Below are 26721 nucleotides of genomic sequence, written 5' to 3' on the forward strand. Positions count from 1 at the left end.
ACACTATCACGATCTGATCTATCCATTAGGCCTAAAGGATAACACAATAACAACATCAACAATAATATACATACTTAAAATAATATAATAATAATAATGCAATACCTATGCTGGAATGTAATAATTTGCAATCTAATCATAAAAATGAATTACAGTCTTTTGTGAGTGAACCTGAAATGATTAGGCTAAGTGTAGAGTGAAGCTATGACAGTAAATTAGGCTACTTAATAATAATTTATTTTAATTTTAAAACAGACAGTGAGACGCATAAAACATGAAATGATCCTCAAGAACACATAACTTTTTCAATCGCACGTATGAAGCTCGGCAAAACGGGCTTTATTGTTTTAGTAATTAGGCCTAATCGCGCTCTTTTTCCACTCTGTGTGGAGTGCTCACTCACATGTGTTAAGGGCTCAAAATGGACAACGTTATTTCATACCGAGCCCGCATTTGCCGTAACACGTGCACCTGCAAGGGATGAGTCTGTTGATGTAGCAGATCGGTTCGTTGTTGTCGGTTGCACTTAGCTGTCACGTTGATCCCCTCATGGCAGCGAGAACCAAGGAGCACATCCCTGCCACTGACGTCATCAACTCCACTTGTACAGTGTCTGGACACGCAGATTTCCCCGCTAATTTTAAACAGCACATACACAGTAACCTGCATTATATTTATCTATTTGAAATAAAGTTGAAACGAATGCGGAAAATATTTTGAAGACTATACCTACTTCTAGCATGTAGCATAAGAGGTGAACTAACAGAATAATGCAAACAACCTGTACAGTAACAGTCAAGTCAAACTGAACCATCAGTACTTAATTACAGTTTGCAAAGAGACAATTAAATACATGTAAAGGAGAATTACATATATTTTAATAATTCTACATGAATTTACAATTCTGACAGTGCTTAAATCTTGAAATCATTCATTTTAACATTTTGTTTCAGAAAAAAAGTTTAATTCCTACAGTCTTTATGAAAATGCCGGCTCCTATACAGACACAAGTATAGAAGCCACATGCCTTATTTACACATTACAAAAGGGAAGGGACATGGTAAAAATGTTACTTTTGAACAAAGAAAATGAGAAACAACACAAGTGCTGAACTGGAAAACAGAAAAATGGTCTTAGTCTTATAGGACAAAAATGCTTACAGGCACATTATAGTGTCAAGAAATCAGGTAAATGGATGCCTATATACAAAATACAGTACACATACTGTAAAAATATACGTTAAATATATGACTGATTATATATAAATATAATGATTCCAAAGTAATTTGTTAAAATTAATCCTGAATAATGATAACATAACCATTACAGTAAACATGTTTTTGCATGAAATGCAAATGTCCTAAAAGGTATTTTAGATACTGTACCAACTATTTAAGAGAGCAAATATTAAAACAAGTTTACATCAAGATATGACACAAGTATATTTGTACTGCGGGAAAAGACAGGATCAGACTTTCTCTCAAACAATATACTTCTCTATTAAGCTTGTTTAAAAACTGAACACAGCATTTCCATACAAATAAAAGTCATATAAGGCTGAGACATGTAAGTTAATTTGTCCAAGTCCTATCCTACATTGCCTTATATTAAAATGACCAACTGGTGCATCACTATTTAACTTGAAGCAAAAAAGAAAAAAAAGGTCTTATTTTGACTAATTTGAAGTAAGACATTATCCTACAGTACGTTTATAACTTAAATCAACACATCAATGATGTTGCATATTTAAGTATTGATATTGCACAAGATACAAAAATAAGACATGAAATACTGCTTGCTATACCAGTAGTACAAAAAAGATGCTTCATGTCTGTTAGTGCCTTCTGTGAGATCTTCATGTCCAGAACAGTGCCACTGTTTCAAGTTCACCCAGAAAAGGCCATGTGACAAGAATTCACTTTCATTTCAACATAAAAAACATTTGGCACCAATCCCAACTGGAGAGGAAAAAATGGGGTGGGTTGTGTTTTCATTTTAAGTTATACCTTTTGGGCAATCCTACAAAGTATCACAATTATACAGAATGACTAGCTATTTCAGAGTGTTCGCTACTTCAACATTTCACACTCGCACTCAGTGGCTACAATATGCGGGACCTCTAAGTGAAGACTCTGCAATCTGTTACCTATGCAAACAAGGTTGGTGCTAAGGTGGCTTTCAGGACCTTTGGGAGGCTTGCAGGAGGTCGAGTCTTATGCAGGTTGCTGGGGGTTGACGTTCATGTGCTGAGGGTGAGCCAGGAGTCCAATACGCTGTTTCTGCTTCCTCTGCTCAGTCATCTGAGGACAAACACAGGGCCTTGTCAGTAGGTAGCGTACTTCTCACTTTGTCGTTCCTCACTTTCAGTGGACTATAAGTAATCTCTGACCTCAGGTACAGATGGCACTGAAGTTTATTTTCAAACAAAGAAGAAACGCTGCCATCACAGCCAGCCACAGCTATACTGAACTGAGAATAGAGACTGGGACAGAGGGTTTCTTCTGATATGAGCCCTCCTACTCATCAAGAATGCCATCTCCTTTCGCACAAGCCACAGTGTACAAAAAACTAATAATGAAACTTAATCAAAGAAATATCAATTATCAAGCCCAATACACAAGCCTTTATGAAAGAAGCTTGTGTCATCATGTACACTTACAGTATACTTACCTATACAGTATACAGAAACAATTATGCGAAAGAACATTATGCAAAGACAGTCGGTAGACACTGATTTAACTCAGTTCCAGTTTGCTTGGTTGTGTACCTTCAAAATTAAGTCAATTATCTTTGGAATTATTTAACAAAAAGGATTCTTGTTTGACCCAAGTTGTTTGTCAAACTAATTTGATGTTTGGGCTTTGCTGTTGATTGTCATATAGCAGCTATATACGACACCCTTACAGAGGACACAAACGGGGACTGCCCACACTCCCCATAGGTGGCAAAGGACATTCGTTAGGTCTGCATTCACATTAATAACTGCATGCCCTATCCTAAAAGCCTGTACAAAATACTTAAAATATTTCTACCTCAAAAAGTTTGTATCTAACAGGCTTCAGAATAAAAACTCTTCATCAATAGTAAAGTAAACTACTGTACGTGCATATTACTAAATAGATGCGGTTGGTCCTACTACTGTGTCCTCCCCTAAACCTTTTGGCCACACAACAACCATTTCCTTCTGTCTGGGGCAAAGCCTATAGATAACAACCACTTCCTCATAGACACTTCTCATTTTATCTACATGTTTTACAACCCTATTTAGACACCATGTACAGTGTCTGAAAAATAACTGTGGCCTATAGTAGTTTAACAAAATGTGCAATAACAATTAAAATACATACTTTCATAGCACATAGTATGTCTGAAAAAGTAAATAAGGAAATTCATATGATTTCTTAATAATGCCTTCATAAACTAGGCATACTTTATATAACTTAATACTTATGTACTCTGGTACATCAAAACCATCCAGACATCATTATCATCTTAATTTGAATACTATTTGACAAATAACCAATTTGCCACATCAAGGGTAAAACTATATTCTGAAAACAGTGCACCAGTTCTGAACTAAGTGTCAACAAATAAGCCCAAGCAAACTCATTGTGGAACAAATCCTTTTTTAATGACGCAAATAAGATCAGGTTTAGGACCACATGAGCTATGTTGTGAACTATGACTCACTGACTTCTGCTTTCAGTAAGCTCTGCATCTAAAGGGCAAGGAGCTGCACACCAACAGAGACAAAGCAAGACATGAAGAAGCCCCGTTCTCTAATTCATTGTCTTAAAGCATTCCAGCGATAATTAACTTCCTACACCCCACACGGGCACGTCTGCAGAAAAAACTTTTGCATCACCTGCTCCTTAAGCTCTGTCAGCTGACCGGAGAGGTTGGACACCAGCTTCATGGTGCACTCCAGTTTCTCCTGCAGGCTCCTGATCTCGTTCTGCTCCCCATCTGCATCGCTGCTCACCAGGGACATAGCTCGCATCCGTGGGAACCAGTCCAGATTGTGCTCCTGGTGATCGGCAGAAAAAAACGTCACAAACATATGTTTGTTGGTCAACAATTAGTAGGCCTACTTTGCTTATAGTCATCAATACCTGAGTACTCGCAAACTCGGTTCATGTTTTACCTTAAAACTATTTTCTTCATTGTGATGGCATTTTTTGTTTTAGCTTTGTTTTGTCTTGAGTCTGGCATTGTATAAATACACTTTTCCGTTGTTAATGTTAAAATGTTAAAATGTTAGAAATCAAAGCACAATGCATTACACATAACTTTACCTCAGAATGACATCAGTGTGTTAGCTACTACCCTATCCGACAGCTCAAAGCCTCTTTGACTAGTGTTTCTGACAAATAAACCAGTTTTTGTTTCGTAGTGTACGTGTCTTCTGATAAGGAACAAAACAAAATGAAAACGATCCTATGAGTGAAATTCAACTATTTTTGGAGGGACTTCCCAATTTCAAAATCACATGGACTAATCACAAGGGGTCATCTCAATGACATGGCTTTTAAAATATATTTAGTGAGTAGTTTTATTATTTACTGAGACATAATTGGCCTAGACTTAGCATCCCTCATGAACGCTGCAGGGTTAAAGAGGGCATAGACTCAGACTAAAGAAAGTGCCTATTTTCATCATGTGTGTGTAGTTCTTTACAAGCTCATTCTACACGTAGCAAACCCTGCCATTATCATTGTTTAAGATATTTTAGACATTTAAACAGCAGATTACTTGTTACTGTTAACAGTTCCTAAATAAACAGTTGTATAACTAAATCTGTCCATAACCAATGGGTCACAATAGATCACAATGCTATTAGCCTTATAGAAGAACTATTAGCCTCATAGAACAAAATAGATCTTGGTGGATAAGGTTACATAATTGCTGCTTATTAAACTAATTAAACTGTACTTAGGGGCTATGTGACTTTTTCTGTATCATAATAAAGACAATATCTTTTTTTTTTTTTTTTTTTTATCAACTCATTTGTACACGGGAAGACTGACAATGGCTTCAAAGCAATCAGCAGGTAAACGGTTGCCACGGAGCAGTCTGTTTACAGCATTCTTTTTCCACTCCATCTCGTCCAGCACTGGACCACCACATACCAAAGTTATTGTGCCCTTACTGAACCTGCCCTGACGAAGGCCATGTCAGTGTGAATGGGTCTGTCCACACTCAAGCACATACACACAAACACATACCATTACGTTACCAGTCCCTCTAAAATGCACTCCTTCACTCGCATTCATGCACAGTACAACAGCATTGTTCCTCTAACAGTGTTGGACAGACTCGGAAGGGTTTGAAGAAGCATGAGCGGTGAGGAAGGTGCCTCAGCGCACGCAGCCTGTGACTGATGTCAGCACAGCTGAAAAAGCCCCTGGGTTTCAGTGGTGTAGTGTGATGTGGGGGTGAGGGCTGCGGCGTGGCGGGACACGGCCTGGCGCCGGCTCTGACAGCAGGGCAGGGGAATCACACAGCTCTCTGAAACACACTCATTCTGAAAAGGAGAGGATGCTGCTGCGTATGCGCGCCTCCCGTCTTCAACACACACAACAAACCTCCCCCGCAACCCCCTCAGACATCAATATGCTCTCCTGCCTTTCCAAATATCTCGCATCACTGATCACTGCGAGGCGATACAGGTTATTCGGATGCTGGTCATAAGCTATACAGTTCAACACTTTCTGTTTCATGATATGATATGTATAGTTTTGGATTCTTCAAAGCTTGAAATGCAGATCACCCCTGAAAAAAGGATATTTTATAGGAAGAGGAATTGTACAACTCCAAAATGGCAGCGTTTGTTTTTGTCAGTTTGAAGAGCCTCAATTCCCCTCACTCCTTCCTCAGTGTTTACAAGTGAAAGCATTTCCAGTAAGTCGAAAACCGCTGTCACAACTTTAAACTATACTGGTTCAATGGAAATGACGGAAGTGCATTTTTCATTATTAAAACCACAAGGGCCATAACTGAGAAACAGGATGCAGTGTGGTTTGAACATCAAACACAAACGTCAGTAAGACCACAAGCCACCTGACATTCTGACAGCCCACCACTTCTGTAACGCATGCATCCTAATGACTACACCACTTCAATGTATGCTAATGAAACATCACACTTCAAAATAGACCCAAAGCCAAAAGGAAACCTTTCTTTCCAAACACAAAACAAGGCAGTACACCCCTTTCCCTTTTCCAATTGCACTCGGATCAACTCATTATCAAACTCAAATCAAAAGTTGTGGGCAACATGAATCTGTGAGCATTGGCTGCAGCAATAATGAGGTCAACAGAGACTGATGGACTTGAGTCAGGATGAGGGTGTAAAAAAACATGATGGTTGAAGTCTGCTGTCACTGACGTCAGTCCTAGTCATTATTCAAGTAGTCTGACTCCCCCACCTCTCTCCAGTCACCTTTCTTTTTTTTTTTTACTTAACATGAAACCTCAAATATAGCATCAAATAGTACTATACTGAGAAGATCAACAGAAAAGCCAAGTTGTTTAGCAAAAACTAATAGTAAGTAGTAGTAAAAAATGACTAAATGTAAATGTAGTTAAACAAAGTAATCCTTTGTTTATAATGTAAAACAATATACCTTTGTACTATTTATAAAAAGATAACTGGACAACTGGATTGTTGTTTCCCTTTGCCTACAGTAGCTTTTCAATGTTCAAAGAAACATTTTGGAATTGTTTTAGAGCATGTCGTGTTGGCAGCTATGAAGATGATAATAGGATTATGCTCTCAAAAGGAGAAAAAAAAATCCCCAAATTCCTTCGGTTGTGGATTTGAAGTCATCGTTACCCCAAATTCCTTCGGTTGTGGATTTGAAGTCATCGTTAAGATATTAGTCACTAGCCATGAACCAATTTGTGTGATAGCAGTTAGGACGTCTCTCCTATCCTCTCAGACACGAGCGGCAACTCCCAGAATAAACTGAGGTGGAGGTTGAGGATGTGGCGACCTGGAGGCTCAACATTTGGTCTTTGCATGTGACGCAGAGTCGTTCGGGGCCACCGGGTTAGTGATGGGTCAGCGATGCCTTTTAAGCCACGTCTTTGGCGGAGGGGTCATCTCAAACACACTGACCACAACGTGTCCCCGGCAAGCTCTGTTTGCCTCAGTAGCGTCGAGGGTTAAATACGTGGGGGAGAGGCGGGGTGTTAATCCTAAATCAGGTGGTTCCTCACAAGACTCCGAGGTTGCAGCAACACAGGACAGACTAGGGCTACAGCTGGGTCTCATAGCCCATCAGAAAGTGTGTCGACAGCTTCACTGGGCCACAGTTAAACATTAGAAGCAGGGCTTTCTCGTTAGGTTACGAATTTCAACCCACCAACATTTAAAACGCCCAGTAGTCATAATTATGAAACCCATATTGACTCGTAGAGTGATAAAGATATTACGCAGGATGTCCTGTCTACTGCTAGGAAGGAGAAGAAGAAGAAATGTATATTTATCGTGCAGTAGTGACACCCACAGGAACACACACAGACACAATCATGCGTGTCTACGAGAAAGCACCAGGCCCTCGGAAAAGAGGCAAAACAGAACAGAGCAGCTCCCAGAACAGACATGGGTGTGGTTTCCCACACTGCTCAACAGCCATCATGAGTCTCCCTCCTGGTCTGGCAGTCATTAGACAGACAGCATGGTGCAGGGGGAGCCAATTGTGTCTCCCGGTCTGTGCATGCGTGTGTATGTGTGTGTGTGTGTGTGCGTGCGTGTGTGGAGAGAGAGAGAATGAGTAAGGCAAGACCAGACTGATTTTGGAGATTAACACATTCCATGCCAATTTGCCATTGTCTGTCTGAATCTTAAGTCTCCTTTCACATAGCTGACAGATGTGATAATACTTTAGGAGGGATTCAAGGTCACAAAGGCAGGGATTACATAGGGCTGTGGGCCCGCTCAGTAAAAGATTTACTCCCAAAGAGTTGGGAGAAAACCCCCACTATAATAGTCAACGTTCCTTGACCCACAAACTCATTACAGAGGTTATAAAGATTAGTGAAATCTAGACTGGCCTATTCAGCTGTAAGCTGTAAAATGCTCGGGTTAAGGACGATAAAAAAGGTATTCTTTTCGGAAGGAAAATGTCAACATTCTTCCTTGTCATGGAGTGCGCGAGGGTGTAGAACTGTATTCTCAAAAGTCATAGTTGAAGCTGAGACTTGAAGTCAGCCTGTGATGACTGCGTGGCTGCCAACCCCGCAGACTGAAACCTATTAATAACCACATCCCCTTATTTGCATGTCAAGGAAAAGTGAGTGAAGACAACATTTGTGCTCCTACCCGTATCATCTCAGCTACGTAGCTCTCGGGTCCTGTGTACTCGGTGGAGTCCTTCACCTTCACCAACACGATGAAGAACAGGTAGTGCCACATGTTGTGTTCAACCTTGATATGCTCCTCAAACGTTACAGTCTTGTTGTCAAACTTGTCCCGTTCCAAGCCTGTAAATGAACACACAGTCACATTGAATAAATGCAGGCCTCATTGGTTCTACTCGTCACCATTCACCTCTCATCACTTGGGATAAACTGTGAACCAATAACGTGGGACAGCATCTATTCTCATTACTACCATCCTTTCCTCCTGAACATCACCAGGATGTCATGAAAGTCCAGTGCAATTTTGGCCTTGAATCCCTTCATGGTGTCAATGTCTCTCAGACATCCAATTAATAGCCTTATGTTCTAAAGCTGTGCACTGTGCATCTGATTTGTGAGCCTGACTACACCAACTTTGTGAGCGAGCGAACACTCCAACATGGACAAGGTCCAGAATGGTACAGTAACAGGAAGGCCTCCTCCGCAATGCAGCACAAGCCGTGACTAACCTGCCTTTCTGGGAAGAGGAGGCGGTGTTTACTCTAGATAGAATCGCACCCCCCACTTGCAGAAAAGAGAATGTAAGACCTGTGACACAACAGCCGCAGAGTCAGGTTCAGACCCCCCCCCCCCCCCCCCCCCCATCTGCATCGCTTCATCATCCCCAAACACTTTGCAGAGCAGGCGAGACGCAACACTGCTTTCTGCTGTCTCCGCATCGACTGTATTCTAGGTTTCGTTCTGACTGTTTTGACGTGGCTAAAAGTAACCATGTGCTCCTTTTTCGTTGTCTCGTCACCCAGTGTTGCGCAGCACAGGACCTCTGAGGTACTCCAGCTGTGCTGAGCCCGGGGGGAGCGCAGGTGAAGCAGCGCGGGGGGTCAGGAGGCCTCACCGCAGATGAAGCAGGTCGTCTTCAGCACCTCCTCCTTCTTCTGCTTCTCACTCCTCAGGTCAGCAAAGGTGTCGATGATGACTCCGAAGATGAGGTTGAGGACAATGATGATGACCATGAAGAAGAACAGCAGGTCGTAGATGACCCTAGCTGCAAACAGCGGCTCCTGCCCACGAGAGGGGGGGAGGGGGGGGGGGTAACACACATCATTTGACCATATAATTATATGCACAGCTAAGATTAACTGAATCCAGCCATCTATGGGTATAGAGCAGGGAATTCCAATATCTTAATGTTTGGTAAAACTCGTTAAAAGGCGTTAATGGTTACGATGTGTTTGTTTTTTCGTTGTCAGAACTATAACTGAATTGGGTTTTGGTTGGACTAATTCCCGAGCAATGTCCAGTATCCAGACCTCTTTGGATGGCTTCCTCAGGACATCCCCGACACCCCCTCCACTCCGCAGCCCGTGACTCAGCACGGTGACGATGCACATGAGCAGAGAGTCACACGCCCGCTCCTTATCCTCTATCACTACTGCCGACGGCTGGGTGGCTATGGTGGCTGTGAAGGGACATAAGCCAGAGTGGACCTTTACAACAGAAAACTTGGAGCCATTTTCCCCCGTACTCTGTTTTACAATCCCTGTTCTGTTTAGGTATGTGGCGTGTTAACTTGTTCTTAAGTGCTCAAGTCAAGAATATTTCTTGGGCTGCAATGTGTCAACAATCCCTGTGTACATGTTGTATAATTATGATATACACTGTGTAAATGTTTACAAACTAACAAGTCTTTGCTTGGCAAGGTTCTCAATGAGAAGGATCACTGTAACAAGCTTCAAAATGTCAAAATCAAATCAAATAAAATATAAATGAAATCTTAGTTGATCCCCAGCTGAGGCAAACATTGACAACACCAACATGCTTCTTCCGTTCCCATTCCCATAGAAACAGTCCACGAGAGTGCAACTATTAACATGGAGGATGATGATGGTGGATGAGGAAGACTGCGTGAGGCTTCGGGCCCAGACGCCTGTGGAACATGGGCTGGCTGATCCCATTAAACCAGTGGTCGGGTTCCACTTGGATTGGGGAGGTTCAACGAGGTCAGTGGGGGGTTGTTACGACTCCAGGATGCTGGGGTGATGCTCTGTACGCCCTCCCAGAGTGCACCCTCTGACCTACCAGGGCCTGACTGTCATTAAACTATGACCTCTCCCCCATCACCACTCCAGCTGACATGCATGCATGCTATGTGGCTCCCCTCCCCAGCCTGGACAGCCAGTCAGGTGGAATTTCAGGGCCACAGAGCCGCCCAGCATGCATAGATTTACAACCTCATGGAACATCTCTCCGTCCGGAGGAGGGCTGCTGACTCTGGGGTCTGTCAGGACACAAAGAGACCCTTTGACACACACTGATGAACAGCCTCCAGCCAGCCCATACCTTCCACCATAGGCTCTGCAGAGCAGTTCTCTCCACTCTCCTTCCTACAAACGCCAGCAGAGAAGAACTCCCCCACCATGCTGGCTGCAGTCTCTGCCAGGAGAGAAAACAAGAGGTCAGCAGGGCCAATCTTGGTCCTTGAGAAAGGAATTTGCTAGCCTGGCTTCATATAGTAATTGGACAACTGTGGAATGAGTAAGTGGACACCGTGTGGACACCTTTGCAGAGACTTTGATACAAAAATACGTTTTATGTGGTTGATAGGTTTGGGGGAGTGTACATCAATCACTGAGGCATATTGACAGCAAAAAATATGTCGTCTTATAAACGAAAAGAGGGTTTTTATACTGTTGGACATTCCACAAAAAGCTGGAACTCATAACAATATATCGTTTAGCTTGCTATGTGTTGTTTAGGACGGTGGCACCTCACCTAGAGTTTTGTTTGGTATCCTGTCCACAGCCAGGATGAAGTCATCTTTAAAGAAGATGTACCCGACAATAGAGAAGAGGTAGACCAGGATCAGGGCCAGCACGGCAGTCAGCACGATCGAGCGGCCATTACGGGTCACACTCTTGATGACATTCAACAGCGTCTCCTCTCTGTATATCAGGTCAAAGAGCTGCATGACAGAAGTGAAAGAGTACGTTTAAGATAAGATAAGCTTGAGTGCATAAAAAAAATCCCTTTTTCATGCAAGGTTTGTGCATGAGCGCACCAGTGTGTGTGTGTGTGTGTGTGTGTGTATGTGTGTGTGTGTGTGTGTCTCACCAGCAGGCTGTAAAAGAAGACATGGACAAACACCCCGAGGCTGCAGATGATGAGGTAGAGCAGGTGGTAGAGGAACTCCACGTCCATGATCATAGCCTTGTAGCCCCGCGTGAACGTCCCTCGGTTCCCCACGAAACTCATGAGGAAGATGATCTTATTACACACCTGAGACACAGACACGCACAGGCAACACAGTCACCCCCTTCTGGGTTCCCGGGTTTGGTCGCTCCGCTTTCAACACGTAGGACAAAATGGTGCAATGTCACTTCCGGGCCAACAGCATGAAACGGCAGTTAACGACTCTTTCAACCCTCTGAAAGACCTCCGTCATAACCAGGTTGAACCCCCCCCCCCCCCACACACACACACACACAGAATCTTAGACTCACATTGAAAGCTCCTAACAGGAAGAGAGTGGGCTCCAGACCCACAGAGAAGATGAGGCGCAGGATGGTGGAGGCGATCAGGGCCCTGATGCCGTGAGGCTGGGGCAGAATGAGGACTATGACCAGGGACACCAGCATGGCCCCCCACAGCAGGGCAGAGAGGTGGGGCTCCAGGGTGCCTGAGGGAGGGGAGAGACACCACATCATTCCCTACCTTTCACTTCACTTAAGTCAACAGCAACAGCTTGCTTTCGAGTTTCTGTGGGTTCCTTGCGAGCGTGCATTTGTCAAGGTGAAAACAAGGCAAAGAAGACATCTCGGACACCTCCCAGCACCCCCTTCCCCAAAGGACCCTAATCCCTCCCTCCTCTGTGCGTAGAGAGGAGGGAGGGATCACAGGTGCTTGTTACATAACCCCGGCTGCCAAAAATACTCCCGACTCCTGATAAATTCATGAGAGCTGGTCTGGGAGTGATGTCAGGTCTGTTGGCTGACTGCACTCCGCACGCGTCAGACTGGACGTCAAAACCTCAATCCTCTAACCCATTCATCTCTCCAGAAGATTCCACAAGCCAACCAGCACAGCAAGGTAACAGCAGGACACAACTAAGCACCTTCTCACTCTTCCTTCACACACAGGAATCATTCCCTGGTTTTGTACAGAAAGACAATGTATAGTCTTCTAATACATATTTTGTAAGATTTCTCAGAGGGGATTTAGTCAGAAAGGAGGACTTTACTGTAACGGTTGTTGGTATAACAATGCTAGCCAGTCTATAATAACTCATCCTATAGGATTTAAAGGCAGCTTCAATTATACCTGGGCAAATAGATTATTTACACAATGTGTCGATTTAATGCCTTGCATAGCCTACATCAATAAATCAAAAATATTTCTGTGCTGCACTGAAACAGCCTTTTATAAGACTGTGTCTAACTCAATATACCTAGGTTAATTCCTTGATGGTTTAATAATTAACCCTTGTGTTATCTTCGGGTCATTCTGACCCATCAGTCATTGTGACCCAAATTTACCTCATAAAAAAACAAAGTGAAGCATTTTCTTTTAACCGTTGGGTTGTATCAGACCCCCCACATTGCAAAGGTTAAAAGAAAATAATTTGTATTTGTTTTTGTATTGGGTAAAATTGGGTAAACACAACGATGGTTCGTTATGAACCTTTGGGTCATGTGACCTGAAGGCAGCACAAGGGTTAACAAGAGGCCAACTGCCAATGACTGCTGATAAACAACATAAGTACAAACGAGTTATTGTATTTGGGTGTGAAGTTTTACAGCTATGTAAACTATGGCTGGCTGGATACATCATTAGACCCCCCTACCACGCCCCATCCCTTACACACACACACACGCGCGCACACACACACGCGCACACACACACACGTCCTGGAGTGAACCCACTGAGGCAGTTAGGTTTTCTGGAGACCTTTGACACTAGAAACCACATAAACGTTTCTAGCAGTAAGCTAACAACCATTTGTCTTCTTTTCTCTTTCCAGCTCTGAGGAAGTTCAAACAAAAGGGACTGCACCGCTTGACCCCAGCCAGAACAATAGAAAGTGTATGCTTGTCACAATGTGGGTCTTCTCTCTGCTACTCTGCAGAAGAACAATAGGGGCCTTAATGGCTGTGGCTTTGCACAACACTTCCCTCAAGCAGAAAACAGAAACAAGGGTATCAGACAACAGAAAACTGTTTTAGTGGACAGTCTCTTCAAAAACAAATGAGATTTGAACATGACTTAGTTAAGCAAACCTTCTACCCCCCTTTGTGATACAAGTTTGCTAAACTATTCAGTATATTACACTTTGAGCTCTAAACAATCATGGACCAGGGCTGCTTTGTGCTGTGTCTTGTGATGTACACAAGACAGCTGTTCCCAAGGCAGTAAAGGTGGAGCCTTACGATTGATTACCAGGGTGACTGAGGCCCAGGTCATGTGATGGTGAAGTGTACGAATCCTCGCAAAGCATATGTATTGAACGCAAATGGATTCTCATCTAGCATACTTTGTTTTTGTAATAATCACCAATTAAAGTGAAAAGTGTTGGAATGATGTCATGTAGCAGAGGGCATGGAGGGCATCGAGGGAGCCATCTCTGCCGGCTTGTTACCGGCTAGGTGTCAGTACTCAGGGTAGCCGTACATTCAGGCCAGCAGTCGGGTGTTGTGTTTCCTGCGGTACTTAGCCTTATCACAGAAATGAACACGTACACACAAACACACCCCTCTCTCGCCTCAATGACCGGGGTGATGATGACAAAGACAGGGCATGGTCAAATTTGAAGGTAATTTTGTAAGTCTAGTCGGATGTTAAGTCAGGTGTCCGTGTCAGTCTCACTCACACACCGTATCAACAATTGGGTCATGGCCTCATTGAGCAAACATTCAATCTGGCGTGACATCACTGAGTGATCTGAGGAAATATATTGTGTTTCCTTAGAATGGTGTTCTAGGTGTGATGCAGATTAACTGTAAACTATTCATTGTGTGAGGGAGTGAAGCTCCACCCAAGATGGAAGTGTATAGGAAGAATCTACTCCAAATCTTTATACTTGGGATTTAAATACAGTATACACTCTCAACCAGTTTAGCTCTTGAGAAAATACAATAGCTCTCCTGTACAAACACACTTTAGGTTTAGTAATGTAGAACAAGGTTGTACTGAGTTAAAAGGTATGAAGTACTACACAGAAGCATCCAGTAAATCACAAGACCTTCCTAACTACCATGACCCATTCAATACAAACCATATTTCAACTATCCAAATGGTCCATTATTGTGTGTGTGTGTGTGTGTGTGTAATGTGCCTTGCATATTGCAGCAATCCCTGGCTTTAAGGTTCCAGTTGGTGTCATATGCTCCAGTTTCCTGTTGTGTCATCCCACTCACAGCAACAAACACAGGGCACGTACACAGTACACATTACAAAGTACACAGTACACAGCCTCCAACCTGCCAAGACACCCCCGCAGCTCAGTCAGCTGGGGATGAGGGCTGGAGGAACAGAGACATAGGGGGCACAGACAGCCTGCAACACAGAGAGTGTGTGTGTGTGTGTGTGTGTGTGGTGTGTGTATGAGACTGACCTCCACGGATGCCCTCCAAGGGGTAGAAGAAGGCCACCAGCAGGTTCATGAGCACGGCCAGGTTGAAGGAGATGCTGCTCCAGAAGGACATGTTCCTGGAGCACCAGTACAGGACGGGCTGAGCTGTACGGGGGGGTTACCAGGACAACAACAGTGAAGTAACAGTCCAACCAACCCACGAACAGCACACATGTTCACACACATCAAAGCATGCATTCACGACCACTGTGGCACAGCAGCCGGAAACACTGCATTCCTCAAACTGGAACCAGGGGGCCAAAGAGCACGTCCCAGGATATGCACGTACAGCACAGCTACTGACTAATATCCATACCACAACTCAAACATTCAAAGAGGGGTTTTCCAATGAATACAACATGCACAGGTTTAAAACAGTGTATATCATATTGTGTTCTAACACTGACAACAGCTATAAACCACCAGGCGTGTGGGAAAATGTCTTAGATACTGTAGCTATACCAGTTGGCCTCTGGGGACAAATTAAGTTGAAATTGAAAGTTACAGATGTATTTGGTTTGAGTATTATTCATAATTCAGACTAATTATCTCTGTGGTGTGTGGAGTGGTGCAGCCTGGTGGTCCATATCTACGCCTGTGACATCATAGAGCTGGAGATGGAGCTTTTGCCTTGTTTTGTATTTTTATTCAGACCTCGTTTAAGCCACTGCCAGACTACACCCAATGCACATGCATGTACAGTCTATTAACAAGGTTTTGTACTTGCCAATTCAGTTTCAGACTGATAAAACTGAAAAGCATTCAAATGAAAAGACTACAATCTGTCCAAAGACAAGAGTATGGCAGTCCATTCAGAGGGTTCAAATTCAGGCCAATCAACAAAGCAGAAACTCGACCTATTGCATAAGAACACATCATGCTTGCGTAAATTGGCATACATCTGTCCTGTGAGAAGATTACGGTGAGTGGTCGGAACTGTCCAGTCCAATCGCAAACGAGCACACGTGCTACCCACGTGGCTACTGGTCAGGGGAGGTGTGTGTTTGTGTGTGTGTGGGGGGGGGAGGTCATGGTCTGGGTTATTTTTGAAAAAGGGGAACTGAGGGTGGGGACTTTCAGGAACACAAGCCACTCATGACTTGAGGTTAGCACCAACGGAACAACGCCTGCACAGTGCTGATTCATTCAGATAAGAGGAGGGCTGTCACACTGTGGACAGAGTGACATGACTACCTCCGGCAGGGCCAACACAGAGACAGGCCAAAACATAAAGTCAACAGAAGGAACAAAGACGTGGGTCTCACTGCACTCCATGGGCTGCTGGAGGGGGGGGGGGGAGTCTAGGGAGTGTCCAATGACACGCCTTAATGACAAGGGGGATGATATAGGTGGCGTGCTGAAACGATGGCCTCCCTCATGATGCAGGAACACGAGGACAGGGTTTCAAATGTGGCTTTCAAAAAATCTTCCTCAGATTTCAGAATAGGCTCCTCCTACTCTGACATCCATCAATGTCGCGTCCCCTAATGTTCCCATGAACTACTTTGCCTTGCCTTATCCCATGTAGATCACCACTCTGCTGCCAACAATACTTGAACTAACCTGTCCCTCCTATTGTCTTCCTGGCTTTCAACCAGGGAGCCACGAGGGACTTCCAATCCCATAAGAGCCAGGGACAGGTTCATCACCACAGGCCCTATTCTCAGACAGCTCAGCCTGTCATCCATCTATCTATACCTCTTCCCACCCCTACCAAACATTCCCTCAGTCTCTCCTAGTCCCCCTGAGCACGTCTGCAAACAGGTTGCACATGGACGCAGGGTCAGCTCCGAGAAGTAAACAAGTCAACAACTCTCCCTATCGTTGGCAGAGTGTGTGTGTGTGTGTGTGTGTGTGTGTGACAGGCGGACAGACAGAACAGGTGTCAGATCTCCTGCAGTAGACAGGTTCGGAAGTAAAGCTTATGCGTGGTATTGAGCCTGCCATTCAAACATACCATCATGGTCAGGATAAAACCAAACATTCCCGATATCTCACTAATTCTTTCCAACATATCTTCATGCTATATACAGTATCTTAGCCCTTAAGGTTATGTTATACATTGTAATGCATCCAGTTTACATGTCCTCTCCCCTGCCCTCCCTTCAGAGTTGGGGTAGGGTAGACTCTCCCAGGCCAGGACCTTTGAACTGAGGGGCCTGGGAGGGCTGGGGGAGGGGGTCTGGGGGAGCAGGGAGGGTGAAGGGGGGAGGGCGTGTAAATCAGGTACTACATATAGAGAGGTAAGGAGAGGGGACGCACAGGGAACCGTGTTTGCGTTGCCAGTAGCCTCTTGAGTACCTCGCAGCTTCTTCTGCCAGTTCATCTCGTTGAAGAGGTCCTCGGAGCGCAGGAAGAAGTCATTGATCTTGCTGCCCTGCTCGTCGCGCTCCGTGGTGTAGTACACGCGCAGCTTGGACTCGTTGGTGAGGAACTCGCAGATGTTTGGCACGGGGAAGACTATCTGCTCCATGGTGCGATCCAGCCGCACAATCTGGACACAACCACAGCACTGCCCGTCACAGACCCCCCGTCTCTCTCTCTCTCTCTCTCTCTCTCTCTCTCTCTCTCTCTCTCTCTCTCTCTCTCTCTCTCTCTCTCTCTCTCTCTCTCTCTCTCTCTCTCTCCTCTCTCTCTCTCTCTCTCTCTCTCTCTCTCTCTCTCTCTCTCTCTCTCTCTCTCTCTCTCTCTCTCTCTCTCTCTCTCTCTCTCTCTCTCTCTCTCTCTCTCTCTCTCTCTCTCCTGTCTATTTCGCTCTCTCTCTTCTCTCTCTCTCTCTCTCTCTCTCTCTCTCTCTCTCTCTCTCTCTCTCTCTCTCTCCAGCTCTAGGACCTGGGCCGACTACACCCAATGCTTTACAGTCAGTTATTGCTGCTTGGCTGGGTGAAGCTGTAGCCAAACACCATTGTGTGTACGGACTACAGTTTCCTCTCACCCTTCTTAATCATGAGGAGTGTAAACAGTGGTACGGGGTGGGTTTGCTTGTTCTCTGTTGGTTCTCTGCAGCACATGGTTTGCTTATTTGATCAACTCTTCCTGCTTTGAGGTTTTCAGCATTGTAAACTAACAGCATTCTTGGTCGCCTGAGCACACATCAGAACACGTGCAAACATGCCAAGGGCGCTTGTCATTTTCAAATGCTAACAAAACAAGGAGTCTCATGAAGCAGGCCAAGAAAAACAGTATGACTGTCACATGCTTAGAGTAAGCCATCAACTGAACAACATGTTACAGTGCATCCAGAGTGAACTCAAAGGGAATTGGTTTAGAGTGAAACTCAAGCTGTTCCCAGTTCCAGTCCAGTGACGGCAGAGGGGACTGGAGGAAGCCCAGCTCAGATGGCTGGGTGAACTGAGACCTGAGGGCTGGGAGACTGACCTCGATCTGGGCCGTGTGCTTCGCATAGAACTGGAGGGCCTCCTCTCCCTCTCCGTAGATCCCTCCAGGCCTCAGCATGGCCTGCAGCTCCTTGTTATGGCGGGCCAACTGAAACACAAACACAAACACACACACACACGTTCTCTGATGAGCAGCGGTCAGCCGGCCAATGGGGACCGCCGCCACACACCCCTTTTCAGAGCAGCTGATTGGTCTCCTGCTGGTTGACTGTGGTGAGCTGGTAGGAGGTAGAGGTAGACTAGATAAGGAAATAGGAGTCTGGCAGCAGAGCACTTCAAGCCTTCAGCTGCAGTCCAGCACAGCAAAGCACGTGTCTCCGGTTATCTGTGTGTACTGATTGCAGGATGCACACCGCTCATCCTGGAGCATGGCATGTCTCTGCATCAACAATGAAACTTGCCTGAGGTGTTCGGGGGGCGGAGGAGGAGGAGGGGGGGGGGCTCAGATGTAACAGCCCAATCTTGCGGCCGTGTAGGTGTTGATACAGGTGGGTGCGGCTGCTCCTATAGTGACGGTTCCTTCGGCAACTCACCTGATGGGCCAGGATGTAGATATTGTGGCCGACGTTGCGTGGAGAGGCTGAGTGCTCTTCCTCTCCCCCTTCCTCATCGTCAGGCTCCAGGACCTCCACCTCCCCCTGCATGTAGGCCTTCTTGATCACCTCCACCTGTCACACAGCACACGGGGGTGGAGAATCCATCTGTACTGTACCATCCTCAGGGTTGTAGGATTTGTGTGTGTGTGTGTGTGAGTGATGGGGCATGGGGGGGGGGGGGGGGGGGGTCTATTGATGTATCCAGCCAGCTGTCATAGTTGTAAAGCTTCACACAAAAAAACAATAATATGTGTTGTTTATCAGCAGTCATTGGCAGTTGGTCTCTTGTCAATGATCAACCATCAAGGAATTAACCTAGGTATACTGAGGTACAGACAGGGATGATTGATTAAACATAGACAAATAATACATCAAAAATCTGTCCCACAACGGTCATGAGTGTGGTGTTGTGACTGGTCGTCAGGGTGGTTACTGGAATGCCCCTGCCAGCCACTCACCAGCTCTTTGGGCCTCATGTTGTACAGGATCCTCTCAGCGTTCTCACTGTCATGGCGACTCTCCATGATGGCCAGCAGCAGTTTGGAGGCATTGTTCTAGAAGCAGAGAACAAGAGGTTCTGGACAGGATAGGCAGGCCACACTGAAATGAAGAGAGTAATACAACTCTAAGTATCTTGACCTGACCAAAGGCTTTAACATCACCTTGAGCTCCAGGACTAGGTCCATCCTCTTCTTCCCCAAAGGGTTGATGTCATTGAGAATTAGAGCAATGATGATGTCGATACCGTTGCATTCGTGAGTGGCAATACAGTTCTGCAGGAAACACAAATGGTCAGAACCGTGTTGGGATTTAGTTTGTGAGAGAGCTCCCACTTCTAGGATTTAGCCGCACAAAGTGTTTGTGTGGCTTCCTCTCCATAGCTTTGACGGAGCGTGTTGTTCATGGAGAGCTGCAGAGTCAGAGCCTGTCCGGCACACGGGCCTCACACCTGACCCCTCTGCAACACTGCAACAGGAACAGAGGGTGCCGCCATCATGAGATAGTGAAACCAAACAACGCTTATCCTCCAGAAGAACAAACATGGGCAGAGTGCCCTGAGGAGTGGTGGAGTAGTGGAGGAGCCAGGCTGCGCCAAACAAGCAGTCAGTACGGACACTGTAAACACTGGTACTTACTGTACACACACACACATGTAATGAACACAGAAGTACAGGGTATAATGTCAAACAAAAGTCCACCCTGCGCTTTACATGTGCCCTTTGTGCAACAACCAAAAAATAACAATTACGAGAGAACATTCCATTGTATGGCATCCTAAACGGAATCTTGGTCTTGAAGAGACGATCCCATTCTGGATGAGTGTCGCTGTGTCTCCCTACCTGGTTCTCATGGCAGGGCCCCTGGCAGTACTCCGTCAGGCTCTCCACAGTCTGGTTGATGAGGCCCACGTTCTTCTCGTTGATGTAGAGCCCCAGCAGGCCCAGGCCCCCGGTGGTGCTGCCACAGATGCAGTCCAGGAACTGCAGCGTCTCACACACCAGGTTGTAGCTGTTCTTGTTGTTCTGACAGCGCAGGAAGTTCTAGACGGGATGGAGAGGGAAGACCGGACCGTTATTGTAACCCCCGTCGTCCCGAACACTGGGGTAGCAGCAGAGTGCCCGAAAGAAAGTCAAACGTTTACATTTGTGAAAGACACAAAGTGAGTCGAGGTCTGTCCGTGAGATGTGTTATGTGTGAGAGAGAGACTGCCGTTTCACACAGGATCAGTGATACCCCTGTGTACTAGAAGAAGGGCAAGATGACCTGGGCACATTATGAGAGAGAGCAAGACATCAAAATGGGATGGATCTTCAAAATCCTAACGTAGCCCTGCCAAAGGCTTAAACTCAGACTGCGAGTGTGTTTGGATTACGTGATGACGCGCTAGATCTTCAGGAATGTTTCTAAACATCTCGACAAGATTAGCGCATGCTTATCTTGCTGTGTGGTTGGATTACGATCAACAAGACCGAGGACACGGGGATCCACTGCCCATCTTCACGTTCTCTTGGCTTCTGAAGGAAACGTTTAGGGGGAAGTCGACTGAGACGCCAGAACTCGCCTTTTCCAAAACGCCATTTCACTCTTCATAGTGAAACTAGACCCAGTAACACCCCAAATGGAAACACAAGCATCACAATGTTTAACTGATGAGGCCTATTTTGAACCCTCCGGTTTCATTTCTGTAGAAATGTCAGAATGGGGCCAGCGTGACATGGGCGAATTAGGCAACTATCCACACCCTAGAAGAAGAAAAAAAAGAAAAAGCTCTGGGTTTGAACGTGTGCTAGTGCGCCCCCTGGTATAGTGGCTGACCTGGAGCTCCCGGTTGTGGTTCTCACAGAGCAGCTGCATGAGGCGCAGGATGGGCTGCATGATGGTGATGATGACGCTCATCTCGCCCTCCTCCTGGCCCTTGTCTGCCGCGATGGCGGCGGGGCCCTCGGCCGCCCCCAGGTGCTCCTCGGACTCCGCCTCGCGACGGTAGGTGTTGAAGGCCCTCTTGGTTACCGTGGACGCTTCCACCAGCTGCTCTTTGACCTCCTCGGTCACCACGGCTGCAGCCACCGCTGGGATCTCTTTAGCTGGAGAGACGGGGGGGGGGGGGGGGGGGGGGGGGGGAGAGACCATGCAGAAAATGACTAAAGGAAACACGAGTTCATACGATTCCTATTAGGAAGACACACATTGTATGCATGGAGAGAGAGGACCGCGATTGGCTTGGCTGTCGTTTCCAAAACCTTGAAAGCATTTTTAGCAGGCCATTGTGTTCGACTGTCTAGTTTGTCATTGTTTCTATTTAGCGATGTGCTCTGAGCAGCGCTCCACCTGGGGAGGCTAGCCCTACCCTCTCTGGCCAGCTGTCTGGAGGCCCGCTGGTCTAACCTTTCTTGCGGGAGGGGGCGTCTTTATCAGGAGGCTCCTCCTCTTTCTTCTTGCTGCCCAGGTCGCTGGTGTTGACCGTCACCGTGGCCTTGATCTCCTGCTGGGCCAGCTTCATCCTCTCGTAGAACACCTTGAAGAACTTCTCCGACTTGTTGTCTCCCGTCAGACGGCAGAAGAACGACCGCTGGAGATGGATGGGGGAAACACAGAAACAGGCCTGACGTTGGATCTCACCGAGATTTACGGATCTAATTCATGCGGGGATTTTGGTTGGATTAGCATGGCAGGGAACCAAGTCGTGGGAGCAGCAGTGTTTATACTTGATTTGTTTTTTAGTAGTTGGAGGCAGTTTTGCATTTAGTCATTTGGTTTCGCTACATCTGTCTGTGCCCTTCGGTCCCGGATCAACGCTCAGTTCCAGCGAGTTTCTCCTCTATAGTTGCGTATCACGGCTCTCTGATAACACCTCCCAGTTCCCTTTCCAGCCTTACCTGGTTTCACATCAGCCACTTTTTGCCCCCATAGCAGCAAACTGCAGTCTGCGCTGTATATATAAACATACCCATGCAAGAACTCACACACCCACACAAATAGTGTCCTCACACATCTTTTAAACTAAACTTTGAGTCAATGAGTGGACATTTCTGGTGAGGTGAGCACGGTGTGTTGACGTCGTGTTTCCATGCTAAAACACAACGTGGCCTTTTAACTATTTAGTTTGTGTCTCCGGAGCAGTAGGGCCATGAGACTTGAAAGCTGGTTCTCGAGAGCTCGATCGCCAGCGAACTCTCTCACACGAGGTGGGGGCTGGATGTGGAGTTGTCGGTTTTTTTCAGGACTGCCATATCCTGTCCTATTTCTCCCTTGACAATCCCTTCTTACATAAGACCTGTAATGAGCTGAGTGTTTAAACGGAGGGCAGAGTACCTCTGCTGAAACACCGTTACATCACCCCAGGAAGGGGAGGGGGGGTAGGAGGGAGAGGGGAGAGGGAAAATCCTGCCCCACTTTTCAGCCCCAGAGCAGCACAGAGTGAGTGTGTACAGTAGTGTGACCAGGGTTACCGCATACATTCTGGGGCGGTTTTGAAAGCCTCTTACATAAACAGCCTTCTTTCAAGGCCGGGCCTCAAACACGGGTTCAAACACAGTCCAGCGGTACAGCACTGAATCCATATCCAACTAAGGAGGATCAAAGCACACTGACTCTCCAGAACGTTCATGCATGAAGATCACAGATGACCCGTTGATCTCAAGTCCAAACTCTGAATGTGGTGGGTGAAATCCAAGCTGTTGTCATACTTCATCTATAAAACGTTACACAGGGCAGCAGGGAGTATAAACAAGAAAACATCCAGCTAATGCAACCTTGTTGACAACAACCCTCCTTGATAGCAATCAGATCAGGAGTCAGGAGAGATTATGCAAGCAGGCAGACAGCCCCAGGCAGTCACCGACTCCAGGAAAGCCAGTTTATAACATTAGTAGGTTCCATTGAGCAACCCTCATGACTGTGGCCCTAACCAAGTCATTCCATCTCCAATCAGTTAGATGACCATAATTGCATCAACACCTGACTGCCATATGACAATGTGGACAAAACAACATCAGCAGAGGAGCGGCAGGCCAGAAGATGAGTTTGGGTTTATAGTCCAAACAAAACGCAGGAAGTGTGCCTGCTGTTTGGAAAAGCCAACACAGCTTCAGTCACTTTGTGTTGGTTTTCAACGTTTCTGCTGCCAGAGAGCTGTGGGTTGTTAGCTCAGACAATCTCATGCAGCACCATCATGGGCTTTAATAGAAAAAAAACCTACCTTAAGCCAAGCGCTGCAATGTTACACAAAACGGTTGCATTGGCCCTCACCGTGGCTTTGGTGAGCTTATCTATGAGTACTATATGCACCAACATGCTGATTCATTCATTCTAGGAAAAGATGAGCTTGTTCTGGTGAGGCAGCTTAGCCTCTGCAGAGCCCACTGTCCCCCCAGACCGCCCCTTAGCCACTATCTCGGCTCTTGGCATGAACATGAACAAGGGCGGGTTATGCAAGATCTATTTATACTGCCGGGTCCCTCTTTCTCTCCCTTCCAGCCTCCCCCTCCCCCTCCCTCTCTCTCTCCCTCTCCCTCCCTCTCTCCTGACACCTCAGTGAGTGACAGAGCCATCACAGTTATCACCGAATGGCTGAGTCGTGCCCACCGTGTCGGTAACCACGGAGACCCGCTCTCTCGGCAGTCGCAGCAGACACAGATGGGCTCTCTGGGGGAGAGTGGTAACACCTCGCTGTAGTGGGACCACCACCTAACCAGGCACACACCTTGTCACTGCTATTGATGGCGCCAAATCATGGAGCGATAAGGACAGCTTGCACCACTGAGTTACAGCAGTAGGATGGCATGGGATGCTAATGACAATTCAGAAAAGATTGTAACTCACATGGAAATCAACCTGTTACAGTACAACAGGCCAAAAGCAGTCATCCATAACGCAAATGTCAAGGTGGAGCGAGTGTGTTAGATGGGGCCCTACAGTTGAGGAGCAGCGTTTATGGGCTTTCCAAGGAAGTGGCTGAAGCAAACCTGAGGCAGCAGCAGGGGGATAAATCAAGACGGAATGACATCGTGCTGCAGCATGCCTATTGAGTAACAGGGGTGACACCTGTTCCTCTCCACGATAGGATCCAGTCAGGGGTCACATGGAAAGAGGCCAGGAGGCTGGGGCTGTGGGGAAAGTGGAGCTGTCACGTCCGCCTCCACTGTTGCATAATACAACAAGCACTCCCCTGTGGCTTTCATTACATTTTGTCATGTCATTTTGAGGAGCCATATGTGTACGTGCATGTGTGCTGTATGCGTGTGTGCGTGCTCGTGTCAAGTGTGAGAATGGGTTGGAGTCGTACGTGATGCATTCAATGAAGACGCACCGGACACGCGCTTATTTCTGTTAAGTTATGTAGGTCAAGAGCAAATGTTTAACAAAGCGGCATGCTCGGCAGACATGGCAACAGGTGCCCAGCGTGGCCAGGTTGAGGTGGACGCATCTGGGTCTGTACAGGAGGCCTCCTGTTCTTAAGAAACAAAGCCCATCCGCAGCCTGAAGCACATAAGAGATCGTATCACGTTTGAGATCATATCACATTTGAGTATCTGTCCATATCCATTGTTCCAAACTGGATGCTGGCTCAGGTTCAGCTTCCAGAGATTACTGTCGAATTTTCACAAATGTTCACCAGAATTATATAGTAATAATGAGGACGTGTCTATTAAGCTCACGTGTTTATCCAAACTGACATACAGGGAAGGATTTGAACCTGCCACCTTTAGATCTGCATTCAAATGCTCTACCAGTGAGCTAAACCCAGATTCCTGACAGGGCCACTGTAGTTCTATAGGCAGAGGAGAAATGGAAATCTACAGTATCAATTTGGGACCTGTTGTCTTCAAAGCAGGGCCCAGAGCCCAGCTCCACATCCTCAATGACTGTCTTTTCACAACTGGGTGTAATATTCAACCAAGAGACTTTTGGAAAGTCCCTAATTAGAGTGGTTAGCAGAGCGCTATCCTGCGGGGGGAGGGAGAGGAAGCTGGCCAGCTAGGAGGAGAGGTCTGCTAAAAGCCTACAGGGAGAGGAGAGTACAGTTGAGGAGAGGAGAGTACAGGAGAGTACAGTTGAGGAGAGTACAGTAGAGAGCACATTAGAGAAAAGCAGGTGAGAGTACATTAGAGAAGAGCAGGTGAGAGCACATTAGAGATGAGCAGGTGAGAGTACATTAGAGAAGAGCAGGTGAGAGCACATTAGAGATGAGCAGGTGAGAGCACATTAGAGAAGAGTCGGAGGACACAGCCGGCTCTTTTACCCCTCGCTTTCCCTCCCGTTTACTGAATCCTGTTGGCATGGCTACGGTCATGGATTACCCCAAAAACAAACAAACAAAGTGCAAGGGGAGCTTTTCATTGGGACAACAACAGCCTCTCTGTGACAGAAGAGGACCAGCAGTCTCTGCGTTACGTGAGAGGGAGAAATGTGCGGCGTCTGCTGGTGCTGTCGAGTCTCTCAGCACCGTGAGTGATGCTACAACAAGGCTCGCTTGTCCTCCTTCAAAAAACAACATGTTGTTAGCGTGGAGCTAGCAGTGCGCACACAATTATACCCATTCAATGTGCTGATTATAGCTAACGGCGAGATTGCCCAGGAGACTTGTACAGTGACCCCGGTAAGGACACAGACTGGCATGATGTTAAGAACGGGGATGAAATGGGATCAGTCGTGTAAGAGCAATACGGGGCTTGGATAGTAAGGTTTCCTTAAATAGAAAGGCATGTAATAGCCATAACAATCCCTTTAAAGTGCAAGAGAAAAATCCCTATGACTAATAGAGGTAAAAGCTCCAGTTAAACACACGCTCTTTCACGCTCTCAGCGAGAAGCTGCACTAACTTTCGGTCCAGGACGCAAATAAAAAGTCACACCCATACACACAGTTTTTATGCCACCTCCAGCACTGCAGAACGTGTCTTGACAAACTGTAGAACTGAGGAGAAAGCTGTAGGTTGCTGCTCTACAGGTGATTGCAGTGCAACTAGAAGAGTCTGTATTTTCCCTACGGGCCCAGCCTTCCCCTCTCTGGCCCGGCCCAGTGGGATCTAGTTCGAGAGCCCAGTAGGAATGCTTGGAGGACTGATGAAAAAAAAAATCCTCCCCGGGCAAACTCTTATGTAACGACAGTCATGTGAGTGCCTTTGTGTGTGCCTGAACTGTGGGAAGCCAGGGCCCAGCAGGTAGAACGACTTTACGGATATCAAGCCGTCATGTAACACACACGCACACACACACACAATGAATGCATGCACACAC

At 46.2% G+C, this 26721-nt stretch overlaps 1 protein-coding gene across 2 annotated transcripts in view; it reads right to left on the minus strand.

The window, feature by feature from the left end:
* Nucleotides 1–896: 896 nt before the first annotated feature.
* itpr1b (inositol 1,4,5-trisphosphate receptor, type 1b) overlaps nt 897–26721 on the minus strand; it is a 61244-nt gene continuing 35419 nt past the window's right edge. The window contains exons 40-57 of one of the 2 annotated variants that reach the window (XM_067239393.1): nt 21869–22052; nt 21299–21567; nt 20323–20523; nt 19645–19755; nt 19441–19536; nt 18920–19054; nt 18367–18474; nt 17290–17482; nt 14983–15093; nt 11864–12039; nt 11475–11639; nt 11136–11325; nt 10704–10796; nt 9674–9822; nt 9259–9424; nt 8326–8486; nt 3866–4027; nt 897–2300 (exon numbers count right to left, since the gene is read on the minus strand). In XM_067239393.1, coding sequence (XP_067095494.1) covers nt 2214–2300; nt 3866–4027; nt 8326–8486; nt 9259–9424; nt 9674–9822; nt 10704–10796; nt 11136–11325; nt 11475–11639; nt 11864–12039; nt 14983–15093; nt 17290–17482; nt 18367–18474; nt 18920–19054; nt 19441–19536; nt 19645–19755; nt 20323–20523; nt 21299–21567; nt 21869–22052 — 2757 coding nt within the window. In that variant the 3' untranslated portion in view covers nt 897–2213. Of the gene's footprint in view, nt 2301–3865; nt 4028–8325; nt 8487–9258; nt 9425–9673; nt 9823–10703; nt 10797–11130; nt 11326–11474; nt 11640–11863; nt 12040–14970; nt 15094–17289; nt 17483–18366; nt 18475–18919; nt 19055–19440; nt 19537–19644; nt 19756–20322; nt 20524–21298; nt 21568–21868; nt 22053–26721 lie in introns of both variants that reach the window. The other variant, XM_067239384.1, reaches the window with a different exon arrangement.

The sequence above is a fragment of the Osmerus mordax genome, chromosome 1 (genome assembly GCF_038355195.1).
Source record: "Osmerus mordax isolate fOsmMor3 chromosome 1, fOsmMor3.pri, whole genome shotgun sequence".
Taxonomy (NCBI): Eukaryota; Metazoa; Chordata; class Actinopteri; order Osmeriformes; family Osmeridae; genus Osmerus; species Osmerus mordax.